At 41.0% G+C, this 14,060-nt stretch overlaps 1 protein-coding gene across 1 annotated transcript in view; it reads left to right on the top strand.

The window, feature by feature from the left end:
* LOC108637259 (multidrug resistance-associated protein 4-like) overlaps positions 1-14,060 on the top strand; it is a 92,712-nt gene that overhangs the window by 14,143 nt on the left and 64,509 nt on the right. The window contains exons 5-6 of the mRNA XM_018056305.1: positions 457-603; positions 2,644-2,723. Of these exons, the coding sequence (XP_017911794.1) occupies positions 457-603; positions 2,644-2,723 (227 nt within the window). The remainder of the gene's footprint in view (positions 1-456; positions 604-2,643; positions 2,724-14,060) is intronic.

Below are 14,060 nucleotides of genomic sequence, written 5' to 3' on the forward strand. Positions count from 1 at the left end.
TCACCTGGGTCAGGGGCTGATCCCATGTCTCCTGCATTGGCAGACAGACTCTCCAGCACTGAACTACCAAGGGAGCCCTGTAATTATCTTTCTTTTGAGTTTTTATTAGAACTTGTAGGTGAATTAGGAAAGCCTGGAATGAAACTGTAATTTATATAAGAATTTCCCCCCTGTGTTGTTTCTATTTAATGAGAGGAAAATAGTGATTTTCATATTCTTCTTTATAACTGTATTTTGTGACAGCGTCAAGTTCTTATACAACCCATTTCATATGTATATTTACATATATATACATTTATATATATAAATTTATTCTATAGTCTACATGTATAAATTTTTATATAAATCTTATTTATAAAATAAAATACATAATATCTTTATAAACTGTCTTCCATGCTTTAGCATCATTGAGGATAAGGCAGAGATCTTGTGCTGAGTGATGTTTCTTTATTTCAGGGTTAACTATATCTACCATCCTTTTTGGCATCACAAGGTCTCTGTTGATATTCTACATCCTTGTTAATTCTTCACAAACTTTGCATAACAAAATGTTGAGGTCCATTTTGAGAGCTCCAGTATTGTTCTTCTATAGAAATCCAATAGGTAAGTCAGACACCAGGTTTCTCAGTGAATATGTCTTGTTAACACATTTAGTTCCTGATTACATTTGATTTTGAAAATGGAAGAGATGCTTAGAAGAAAATCACCATTCATTTTCTATGAAAAACTTCACTAATATTTTTTCCTACCAGAGAAAATCTGAATAGGAGTATGCAACCTTTTATTCCAATTTGTGTGTGTCTATAAAGATAAATGAATGTTTACTTTTCAGGATGATTTATGAATCCATTTGTAAGACATACGAAGCACCCAAGATATGATGCAAATGTGTGGAAATAATTTTGACTAGTTGTTGAAATGTTCCTGTGTTAATAATGTTAAGCTAACTAGGAAGGACCTTCTTCCAGGAACATCTCTATGGAGACAGGCTGTGTGTTTCTCTTTTTCATTGCTCATCCATTTCTGGGATCACAGAGGTCTGGCATGTGCTCATATTTTGAGGTTTACCTAAATGGTAATGGAAAATGGATTAAAACACAAGATCAGTTAAATGTATGCATCGTCTTCTATAAAGTCAACTCTCTAGTTTTATAATGAACTTCTGGTTACATTTAAGAGGCTTTGTGGTACATAGCAGGTGGATCTTCAGTATTAAGTAACAGTGTCCCTGATGGTTTCCCAGTGGTTGCTTCCTCTACTTTGAGGCCTTTGACCTGTATTGCTTCAGAAGACAGCCCCCTGACCTGGGTTTCTGTGAAGAGTTAGTTCTTTAGTGAACATACCCACTCTGTTCAGTTGGTTACACTTGTGCTGAGGCCCAGGGTGGCTTTGTTTTCTCACAGGTGATGATTGACAGGGCCTGTCGAGGCAGGGATGTGACTGGAGGGAGGACAAGTGTAGGCTTAGCCTGGTCATCAACTAGTCATGTGACTGAGGCCAAAGCAGGTAGATTCTACTGGCCAGGCAAATCTCCAGGCAGGATGTTGTCATGGTCTTAAGTGTGGACTCTGGAACCAGCTGGCTGGGTTCAGTCCTATTGCTAGTTAGCTAATAGTAATAGTTACAGTTATGGTAATACTTCTGTGCTAGTTATTTAATTTCTCTGTGTCTTGATTTTCTTACCTGTACAATGAGGATACTGTTCACACACTTACCAATATCTTGGTATTGTGGGCATTAAGCAGGTTAACAATTCACAGCACTTAGCACATGGGTGGTGCCTAATGAACCTTAGTGAGTATGATGACATGGTGTCTGGGAACTTCTCTCCTGTGAAATGGGAATAACCACTGCCCTTTCTGTTCCACAAGACTGCTGTGAGGATTAAATAAGAATGTTGAGGGCAGCATCTTGTGTAGATTTATTCAGCGCATGTTGTTTAGTCCAGGCAGTGAACAGAGCACAGGATGGTTAACTGCAGAGGCCCACACAGTTCTCATCTTATTATGAAGCCAGAGTGAGGAAGGGTTTGGAAGAGTTCATGCTATTATGGGTGTGAAGTTGCTCCACTTTGCCTGTTAACGTGAAAACTACAGTCATAAAGTTGAGAGCATTAAGTGGGACTGAATTTCTGTTCTCACAGCTTCTGAGTGTTCATGACCACAGTTAAGCAGGCTCTTTATATTCAAGACCTGTAGGCTTCTCCAGATGCTGACTTACTTATTATTCAAGGATTTGGGATCAAGTTTAAATCCTGAAGGCCACTAATCTTAGAACAGTCAGCACACTATATTTATCTTGTGTCCCCCTCCTGTATCTCTTAGCACAACTTTATTCATTCAAGAAAATAGAAGCCCAAATAAGTACTGCAAAGATAGGCCTGCTTTGCCCAAAAGGCTTAGGGGCTGTAAATTACTTACTCTTTTAGTGGTGTATTAAATTGAACTCTTTCCTATCTTTTATTTTCAAAAGTGGAATTTGTAATGTCCCCTGCATTGGCAAGCAGATTCTTATCCACTGTATCACCAGGGAAGTCCCTAAATACATGTGCTTTAAAATTATTGTTTTGATTTGTTCATGTATTGTTTCTCTTAAGGTTCCTATATGAGGAAATGAGTATTTTCTTGTATCCTGTTCTTGCAGGAAGGATTTTAAATCGCTTCTCAAAAGACATTGGGCATATGGATGACTTGCTGCCCCTGATATTTCAAGATTTCATCCAGGTAATGTACCAGTCCTGCCAGAATTCTCCCAGGGGAGAGCAGAATACCTGTTTCTCAAGGCCTTCTCTCAGGGGCTGAGGGTGGGCTTTCAGCCTGGTGTTGTGCCCTGTTACCTTCAGTAAAGGTTACATTTATGAGAGAAAGGTGCAGTTTGGGAGGCTGAGCTAACATGAGGAACACCTGGGTCAGGAGTGGCTGCACCGTCTTGTCAAGGCTGGTCTGAAGCAGTGACATGCTGGGTAAGTGGTTCTCCCTCTGCCTTCCAGGTTTCTGGTGTGGATTCCCTTACTGTGAGCACATTTCATAACAGGGAAAAGAAATAACCTCTCATGGAAAGATAGCCTAGATGAACTAAATTATGCATTGTATTGGGCTTCCCAGGTGGCTCAGTGTTAAAGAATTCACTTGCCAGTGCAGGAGACACAAGAAACAAGAGTTCAATCCTTGGGTCAAGAAGATCCCCTGGAGAAGGAAATGGCAAGCCACTCCAGTATTCTTGCCTGGAAAATTCCATGGGCAGAGGAGCCTGGTGGGCTACAGTCCATGGGGTTGCAGTCAGACATGCACAGGCACTGAATTACCACAGAGGACAGGTATTTACTGCACTATTTTATTTGGATAAAGCCAGTTGTGGTTACTTACAAAGAAAAAATTGGTAAAAATAAGGTGAAAATACTACTTTAACAAGGACAGTGTTGTTTAGTTGCTAAATTGTGTCTGTTTTGTGACCCCATGGACTATAGCCCACAGAAATGCAGCAGAGATCTGACTGCAGACAGTGTCAACTGTGGGCACGGCTTCAGCAGTTACCAGTGTGAACTACACTGAGACTCAGAAGCAGAGGACTTTTACTGCGAAGAGGTCTGATTTTTTTTCTATTCTGCAGACTTATTTTATAAATGTGCCCTTCTGGGTTTAACTACATAATTTATCCCCAGAAATGATTTTCCCCTGAAAACATTTCATAATGTTTTCACATTTTAACAGTGATTGTTAATTACTTTGAAAAGATTTTGTGAATGGTTCTGTTTCTTTCCTATAGCAATGCAGGCCAACTTGGGTTTCTGCCATGTGCTTACATGGTTAGTTAGTTAGTGGTCATAGTCAGATTGCCACATATTTTGTGCATGACATATAGAGGGACAGGGATAGATGCTACCTGATTTCAGTAGGAAACATTCCCATTTAATGAGGAGGGAAAATTCCAGTCTCACTGATTTCCAATCCCAGCTCTGCCACCTGTAGTTCAATTATCTTGAAGTTGGAGGTGGAGGTGTCCTGTAGGTCATTGGAAGTAAGAGTTTGGTGTTTGAGGGGGAGACCTGGGATGAGCATGGAGCCTGTGTACCCTTCACTGAGCAGGTAGTAGCTGAAACTGTGAAGATGACAAGATTGCCCAGAGAGAGGGAAGCATTTTAGGGGCCAATATAGGAAGACTCGATATCAGAGAGAAAGCAGAGAGAGAAGGGGAGGAGAGGAGACACACAGTGAATAGCAAGGGAGAAAGAAGGAAGTAGGTTGGGGAATCAAGGAAGGACAGATCTGCTCAGTGCAAATGAGAAGGTGAGTCTGTGAAAACTTGTTGGTTGATTTGGAATCAGGAGGTGTTGGTGACCCGAGAAGCAGGTTTCAGATGTGAGGAGGACAGAGTGCCAAGGGCTGAAAATCCAGGAGGTGTGGAGGGAGTTGAGGTGAAGACAGGCTACTCCTGGAAGGAGTTTGAATGAAGCAGGAGAGAGGCCCATCTGGAATATAGGGTTGAGGGGGTATTGCTGGGTGTTGGGGTGTACAGTTCGTGAGTTGCATGTGTGTGTGAGGTGGTGGGTGGCATTTCTCTCTCTCCCTCCTTCCCTTCAACAAACAGTGATTAGAGTTGAGGTCCTGAAGAACAGGGGTGAGCTAGACCCATCCCTTCATGGGTGGTCTCCTCCAGCCTCCTTTCAGGAGGGAGACATCCAGAGATTCACCCCTTGCTGCCTTTGGAATCCTAATTGTGGGAGCTCTGTGGAGGAAGTCCTGGAAGGCAAACTGGATGTGGGGGCTGGAGGCAGTTAGGGAGCCTGGTCCAGGAGGTGGGCGGAGCTTCTAGGAGGAGACCTTTCATCCCAGATGAAAAGAAAAGGCTGCTGTGGATGGTGGGGCTGGAGGTGCTGCTGGAAGCAAGGTTCCTGTGTAAGAACCTATCTTTCTCTCCCTTCACCAACTGAGAGGAGGGAAGGAAAGGGGCTGGAAGGGGGTTGCTCAATTTTATTTTAAAGGACATAGTTTGTGCCAAGTGTTTTCCATTCATTTTTTATGATTCTGCTTATCCTTGGTGTATTTGATAAACCTTGGAAGATTCTTGATCATTTTTATTTTTATTACTTCTAAAGTGTTTATTTCATATACTTTTCCTCATTTAATTCTTTCTCATTCCCTTAAATGATATCTCAGATAATTTATTTAATATTTTGTAATAGTGATGCCAAGTGTGGCTAAGGGAAGCCCTGAATTCTGAGTAGTGGTCCGCACTGCAGGACAGTCCATCCACTCAGACGATGTCACTCAGAGACCACATCCCACTAGAGGGCGATCATGCGTGTGTGCCCCATCCTGTGCACTGACTCTCACAGCGGCCAGAGAAGTTGCCTGTTCAGTCACAGTATAGTTGTTGGGCAGATTGGAGCTGTTCACCATTTTTAAAAGGGTGAAGGAAAAGCAGCCTAAAAAAATCAATTTATGTAGTGTGATTCCACCTGATAATCATTTATGATGTTGACAGTTTTAAAGTACAGTGGCGTGGGAAGCCCTGCAGTCTCCCTTTCCAAGCTTGAATCCCAGCTCTCCTTCCTGTCTCTACCCCACAAAGCCAGTCTCCTCTCAGTAAAATAGAGAAAATACTACCAACTCCATAAATGTTGTGGGAAGACAAAATGAAGTTGTTTTAATCTTATTCTTTTCATAACATCTAAATGCATGTTGAGCACTAAGTAGTAGGTAGTTATTTTTAAAACACCGTTATGTATTTTTAAGTGAGAAAAGTTGTCTGATGACAGCGGCATTATGTTGCATTAAATTTATTGTCAGACACAGTTTCCAGGCCCGTAAGTACCTTCTCAGTGTTTGTATTCTCTAGGTTTGTAATTCTTGAAGATCTTAAGGGACACTTTCTTATGTAGACTCACAGAATAAAAATCAGTTGTTTTCAAAACTGACCATTGGGCACTAAATATTTCACATTAACATAATTTTCATACAATTTTCCAAAGTCCTAAATAAGACTGAGTAAGGAGTCTCAATTATGCACTGTTTTTGTCATTGATATCATCACCTTCAAGAAGTCTTCCTACAAATAAAACAAGTGAAAATGAAGGTAAGATATGGAAGTTAAATTTAGGCATTTTAATTATCCTTAAATTAAAAATAAATAAATTTAAAAATACCAAAAATATCACTTATTAAATTTCAAAAAAGGGACTTTTCTGAGCATCAGAAGTTGCATACAGCTGCCCTCAGCAAAATGCTTTAATTTATTGAGGAAAACTAAATTGCAAAACCTTTCTTCCTCACACACACCTTATTCAGGAAGAGAAAACAATGACAATCATCAGCTTGGCTGAGTTTAAATGACTGAATCCTCATGTCCTTTCTGCCTTCATGGATCACAGCCTTGTCCTGGTGAAGGGGCTTGTGTAACTCAATGAAGCTGTGAGCCATGCCATGCAGGGCCACCCAAGATGGACAGGTCATAGTGGAGAGTTCTGACAAAACATTGTCCACTGAAGGAGGAAGTGATAAACCACTCCAGTATTCTTGCTGAGAGCCCCGTGAACAGTATGAAAAGGCAAAAATATATGACACTGTAAGTAGAGCCCTCTGGGTTGGAAGGGATCCAATATGCTACTGGGGAAGAGTGGAGGGCAATTGCTAACAGCTCCAGAAAGAATGAAGCAGCTGGGCCGAAGTGGAAATGACACTCAGTTGTGGATGTGTCTTTTGGTAAAAGTAAAGTCCAATGCTGTAAAGAATGATATTGCATAGGGACCTGGAATGTTAGGTTCATGAATCTATGTAAATTGAATGTGGTCAAGCAAGCAGGAGATGACAAGAGTGAATATTGACATCTTAGGAATCAGTGAACTAAAATGGACAAGAATGGGAAAATTTAATTCAGATGACCATTGTATCTATTTCTGTGGGCAAGAATCCCTTAGAAGAAATGGAGAAGCTGTAATAGTTAACAAAAGAGTCTGAAATGAAAAAAAAAAAAAAGAGTCTAAAATGCAGTCCTTGGGTACAAACTCAAAAACGACAGAATGATCTCAGTTCTCTTCCAAGGCAAACCATTCAACATCACAGTAATACAAGCCTATGCCCCAGCTACTAATGCCAAAGAAGCTGAAGTTGACTGGTTCTATGAAGACCTACAATACCTTCTAGATCTAATACCAAAAAGAGATGCCCTTTTCATCATAAGGAATTGTAATGCAAAAGGAGGAAGTGAAGAGATGCCTGGAGTAACAGGCAAGTTTGGCTTTTGGAGTACAAAATGAAGCAGGGCAGAGGCTAACAGAGTTTTGTTAAGAGAACACATTAGTCATAGCAAACAGCCTCTTCCAGCAACACAAGGGACAGTTCTACACAAGGACATCACCAAATGATCAACACCAAAATCAGATTGATTATGGTCCTTTTCAGCTGAAAATGGAGAAGCTCTATACAGTCAGCAAAAACAAGACCTGGAGCTGACTATGGCTCCAACCATCAATTCCTTATTGCAAAATTCAGGCTTAAATGAAGAGAGTAGGGAAAACCACTAGGCCATTCAGGTTTGACCTAAATCAAATCTCTTATGGTTATACAATGGAAGTGAGGAATAGATTCAAGAAATTAGATCGGGTAGACGGAGTGTCTGAAAAACTAGGAACAGAATGAACCACTGCTGTTGCCATTTAGTCTCTTAGTTGTGTTCGACTCTTTGTGACCCCATGGACTGCAGTGCTCCAGGCCCCTCTGTCCATGGGATTTCCCAGGCAAGAATACTGGAGTGGGTTGCCATTTCCTTCTCCAGAGGATCTTCCTGATCCAGGGATCAAACCCGCATCTCCTACACTGGCAGGCAGATTCTTTACTACTAAGCCACCAGGGAAGCCCAGTGAGCACTTTTAAGATCTTTTAATGATCATTCTGCTCTCTGAACTGAACAGGCTGTTATTCCCTAAGTAGCTGGGAATCTAGAACTGGCCCCCTCATGGGAGAGACCAGATAGAACCACAAGAAACCCAACAGGGTTAGAAAATTCAGACAGAAGGGGAAATATATGATATGTGATACAGTATCTATATGTGGTACAGTATCAGGCAGAAGTTAAAAGAAAAGACTTGGGGTCATAATGACTGAATTGTTTGAATTTGGGCAAATCAATTAGTCTCTCTGAGTATCAGTTTCCTGCCTTGCAAATGGAGAGGATAATCCCTCCTCATGTTGATGTGAGAATGAGATTATATAAAGCCTGTGAAATACTTGAGATTGGGGCTCATGACAAGTCTTATGAAGTGTCATCCATTATTGGTATTTGGAAGCATGGCATAACCATTACTTCTTGGCTTATTGGCTAGATCTAGAGAATTGTGGATTTCTGGGTTATGAGAAAACTTGTCATAGCCTCTAGCAATAAAGCAAGGTCTTATTTTTCTAGTTTTTTGGTTGGACAGGCTTTTAAACAAAACCATTAACATTTTCACAAGCATTATTTTCTTTTCTTTGCTGCTTTTTTATATATTTCACTTACAAGTCATTTAGAAACCAGTGTGGCTTGTCATAAACAGCTGCTCACAACACAGCATCCTTTTGGAGGATGAAAGATGCCATGGGACTTCCTTCCATAGGTGGTGGGGACCTATCCTCTGCCTTAGTCATCCTGACAACCTAACCAGGCTACTTGCTTCCACCAAGAATGCCGACCTGGAGTAGACACAGTTCAATTTCCTGAGATTCATGATTTTACAAAATACAGATTTTGTATTTCCACTGGTATCAGTGTACCAGTTCATGGTGCATAAAATAGTAAATGTCAAATTGATCTTTTCTTTGATCTATATTGAATAATCTTGTTTGGTTTTGTTGATTCAGAGGTCCAGCACTTTTCCCCTTAGTTCAGTTCAGTTCAGTTGCTCAGTTGTGTCCGACTATTTGCGACCTCATGAATCGCAGCACGCCAGGCCTCCCTGTCCATCACCATCTCCCGGAGTTCACTCAAACTCATGTCCATCGAGTCCGTGATGCAATCCAGCCATCTCATCCTCAGTCGTCCCCTTCTCCTCCTGCCCACAATCCCTCCCAGCTGCTGCTGCTGCTGCTGCTAACTCGCTTCAGTCGTGTCCGACACTGTGCGACCCCATAGACAGCAGCCCATCAGGCTCCCCCATCCCTGGGATTCTCCAGGCAAGAACAGTGGAGTGGGTTGCCATTTCCTTCTCCAGTGCATGAAGGTGAAAAGAGAAAATGAAGTTGCTCAGTCGTGTCTGACTCTTAGCGACCCCGTGGACTACTGCCTACCAGGCTCCTCCGCCCATGGGGTTTTCCAGGCAAGAGTACTGGAGTGGGATGCCATTGCCTTCTCCGTCCCTCCAAGCATCAGAGTCTTTTCCATTGAGTCAACTCTTCGCATGAGGTGGCCAAAGTACTAGAGCTTCAGCTTTAGCATCATTCCTTCCACAGAAATCGCAGGGTTGATCTCCTTCAGAATGGACTGGTAGGATCTCCTTGAAGTCCAAGGGACTCTCAAGAGTCTTCTCCAACACCACAGTTCAAAAACATCAATTCTTCGGCACTCAGCCTTCTTCACAGTCAAACTCTCACATCCATACATGACCACTGGAAAAACCATAGCCTTGACTAGATGGACCTTAGTCGGCAAAGTAATGTCTCTGCTTTTCAATATGTTCTCTAGGTTGGTCATAACTTTTCTTCCAAGGAGTAAGTGTCTTTTAATTTCATGGCTGCAGTCACCATCTGCAGTGACCCTAGAGCACAAAAAAATAAAGTCTGACACTGTTTCCACTGTTTCCCCATCTATCTCCCATGAAGTGATGGGACCAGATGCCATGATCTTCGTTTTCTGAATGTTGAGCTTTAAGCCAACTTTTTCATTCTCCTCTTTCACTTTTATCAAGAGGCTTTTGAGTTCCTCTTCACTTTCTGCCATAAGGGTGGTGTCATCTGCATATCTGAGGTTATTGATATTTCTCCCGGCAATCTTGATTCCAGTTTCTGTTTCTTCCAGTCCAGCGTTCCTCTGATGTACTCTGCATAGAAGTTAAATAAGCAGGGTGACAATATACAGCCTTGACATACACCTTTTCCTATTTGGAACCAGTCTGTTGTTCCATGTCCAGTTCTAACTGTTGCTTCCTGACCTGCATACAGATTTCTCAAGAGGCCGGTTAGGTGGTTTGGTATTCTCATCTCTTTCAGAGTTTCATCTCTTTTTCCACAGTTTCTTGTGATCCACACAGTCAAAGGCTTTGGCATAGTCAGTAAAGCAGAAATAGATGTTTCTCTGGAACTGTCTTGCTTTTTCCATGATCCAGCGGATGTTGGCAATTTGATCTCTGGTTCCTCTGCCTTTTCTAAAACCAGCTTGAACATCAGGAAGTTCATGGTTCACATATTGCTGAAGCCTGGCTTGGAGAATTTTGAGCATTCCTTTACTAGCATGTGAGATGAGTGCAATTGTGTGGTAGTTTGAGCATTCTTTGGCATTGCCTTTCTTTGAGATTGGAATGAAAACTGACCTTTTCAAGTCCTGTAGCCACTTGTGAGTTTTCCAAATTTGCTGGCATATTGAGTGCAGCACTTTCACAGCATCATCTTTCAGGATTTGAAAGAGCTCAACTGAAATTCCATCACCTCCACTAGCTTTGTTCGTAGTGATGCTTTCTAAGGCCCACTTGACTTCACATTCTAAGATGTCTGGCTCTAGATTAGTGATCACATCATCATGATTATCCGGGTTGTGAAGATCTTTTTGTACAGTTCTTCCATGTATTCTTGCCACCTCTTCTTAATATCTTCTGCCTCTGTTAGGTCCATACCATTTCTGTCCTTTATCGAGCCCATCTTTGCATGAAATGTTCCGTTGGTGTCTCTAATTTTCTTGAAGAGATCTCTAGTCTTTCCCATTCTGTTGTTTTCCTCTATTTCTTTGCATTGATCGCTGAAGAAGGCTTTCTTATCTCTTCTTGCTATTCTTTGGAACTCTGCATTCAGAAGCTTATATCTTTCCTTTTCTCCTTTGCTTTTCGCCTCTCTTCTTTTCACAGCTATTTGTAAGGCCCTCCCCAGACAGCCACTTTGCTTTTTTGCATTTCTTTTCCATGAGGATGATCTTGATCCCTGTCTTCTGTACAATGTCATGAACCTCATTCCATAGTTCATCAGGCACTTATCAGATCTAGGCCCTTAAATCTATTTCTCACTTCTGCTGTATAATCATAAGGGATATGATTTAGGTCATACCTGAATGGTCTAGTGGTTTTCCCTACTTTCTTCAATTAGAGTCTGAATTTGGTAGTAAGGAGTCCATGATCTGAGCCACAGTAAGCTCCTGGTCTTGTTTTTCTTGACTGTATAGAGCTTCTCCATCTTTGGCTGCAAAGAATATAATCATCTGGTTTCGGTGTTGACCATCTGGTGATGTCCATGTGTAGAGTCTTCTCTTGTGTTGTTGGAAGAGAGTGTTTGCTATGACAAGTGCATTTTCTTGTCAAAACTCTTCCATAAATGCTTAGGAGTTTCAAAACAGCAAGTCTTCACTAAGAAAAAGGATAACTTGAATGAGAAAAATGATACAGAATAAGAAAAGAAACTTCTCTTTAAAATATATATTAAAGAAGAAAAGAAACATCTCAAAAAATGTTACTTACTGCCATGTCCCAAAATTTGTCAGTCTTTGGAAGGCTTAGAGTTGGCAGGATAATTCAGACAGGACAAAAACTATAGTAGACATGAAGTTTATTGGTCATATTATTTTAAAAGTGCATCTTCAAACAAAATAGACCTCAGATGTGAATTTCACTGTGACTAAAGAAAAGCCACAGTCACTTTGATACAGGTGACCTCATCACCACATCTAGGAAAAATTGTACTTGCTCTTATACGTTCTTGGATAATATTAAACCGTTCTAGTGGTTAGAATGAGAGGCCTGTTAGGGCTCAACTTCATGAGATTCTTAAGATTCTTTGGGCTCATCAATCTATGAACACCTCATCCCTCCTCCCCTGGCTGCTGGCACCCAGAGCACACTGATGATAGTAATGGTGGAGTTAGAGTTTCTGTATGTTATGCATGAACTGGTTAACACTTTTGTGTGTGACCTCATTTAATTCCCATTACCATCTTTTTCATGTTGTTGGTATATCCCAGTTTTTACTAAGATTGAGAATGGGTGTAGAGTCTTACCCTCCCTTTTAATATGCAGGAAGATTTGTCCTAAACCCTGTCTTAGCACAGTACTGGGCTAGTGGAATAACCTCTCTAGGTATAGGCTGTCATTCTCTGCAAATTAAAGGACTTTTCTGAACTGTAAAAAATCACCATTTTCTCTAAAGTGAAAGATTTCATCTAAGAATTTCTTTTAATTTGTTCATGTGGATTCATGGACTTTGGATAGAATTTCCCAAATAGTGTGCTCCAATTGGGAAATATATAAAAGTAATGATTCTCTTTATTTGGGGGGCATCAGGACTTGAGTCACTTACTTCTGGGACAATATGTTTCTTTCTATATATCCATTATTGTCTCTTTGCCAGTGTGACAGAGGTGTAGAAACATTGGCCATGGTGATATGGGCCACCATATGGGCCTGAAATCCAAGCAGATGGGGGGAATTATGTGTGTAGGTTTAACTGGGCTTTTTGGAATTCCTGGGAATGTAGGAGAAAGAAATGAAGTTGACTTCAAGGAAGGGATGTGTATTGTACACCACAATCTTTTGTATCCTTCTTCAAATGACTTTTTGTTTATATACTGTTTTCATCTTCTGCCAACTTCTATAAAGAGTTTGAGATAGCTGGCAATAAAAGATTCACAAATGTATATTCATATAACTTTAAACACATACACTGTTTATATATATAACATTCTATCCACAATGTATTACCTACAAGTAGATGTCAGAAACAACCTCTTTAAAATATTTCAGAATTTAGTGGCATGAAATCTGAGGAATGTAACCTAACTTTGGAGCTCTGAGAGCATTAATAATGGGTCTTCTTCTTAAAGAGATGGGAATACCATACCACCTGAAAAAGGAGAGTGAAAAAGTTGGCTTAAAGCTCAACATTCAGGAAACTAAGATCATGGCATCCGGTCCCATCACTTCATGGCAAATAGATGGGGAAATAGTGGAAACAGTGTCAGAGTTTATTCTTTTGGGCTCCAAAATCACTGCAAATCGTGATTGCAGCCATGAAATTAAAAGATGCTTACTCCTTAGAAGGAACGTTATGACCAACCTAGACAGCACATTAAAAAGCAGATATATTACTTTGCCAACAAAGGTCCATCTAGTCAAGGCTATGATTTTTCCAGTAGTCATGTGTGGATGTGAGAGTTGAACTATAAAGTGAGTGCCAAAGAATTGACTCTTTTAAACTGTGGTGTTGGAGAAGACTCTTGAGAGTCCCTTGGACTGCCAGGAGATCCAACCAGTCCATCCTAAAGGAGATCAGTCCTGGGTGTTCAATGGAGGGACTGATGTTGAAGCTGAAACTCCAATATTTTGGCCACCTGATGCAGAGAGCTGACTCATTGGAAAAGACCCTGATGCTGAGAGGGATTGGGGGCAGGAAGATAAGGGGAAGACAGAGGATGAGATGGTTGGATGGTATCACCAACACAATGGACATGGGTTTGGGTGGACTCCGGGAGTTAGTGATGGACAGGGAGGCCAGGCGTGCTGCGGTTCATGGGGTCACAAAGAGTTGGATGTGACTGAGCAACTGAACTGAACTGAACTGAAGTGACCTGCCTCCTAAGAAATCAGTATGCAAGTCAAGAAGCAACAGTTAGAACTGGACATGGAACAACAGACTGGTTTCAAATAGGTAAAGGAGTATGTTAAGGCTGTATATTGTCTCCCTACTTATTTAACTTATATGCCGAGTACATCATGGTAAATGCTGGACTGGATGTAACACAGTTTGGAATTAGGATTTCCCGTAGAAATATCAGTAACCTCAGATATGCAGATGACATCACCCTTATGGCAGAAAGCAAAGAAGAACTAAAGAGCCTCTTGATGAAAGTGAAAGAGGAGAGTGAAATATTTGGCTTAAAACTCAACAGGCAGAAAA

Source organism: Capra hircus, chromosome 12 (genome assembly GCF_001704415.2).
Source record: "Capra hircus breed San Clemente chromosome 12, ASM170441v1, whole genome shotgun sequence".
Taxonomy (NCBI): Eukaryota; Metazoa; Chordata; class Mammalia; order Artiodactyla; family Bovidae; genus Capra; species Capra hircus.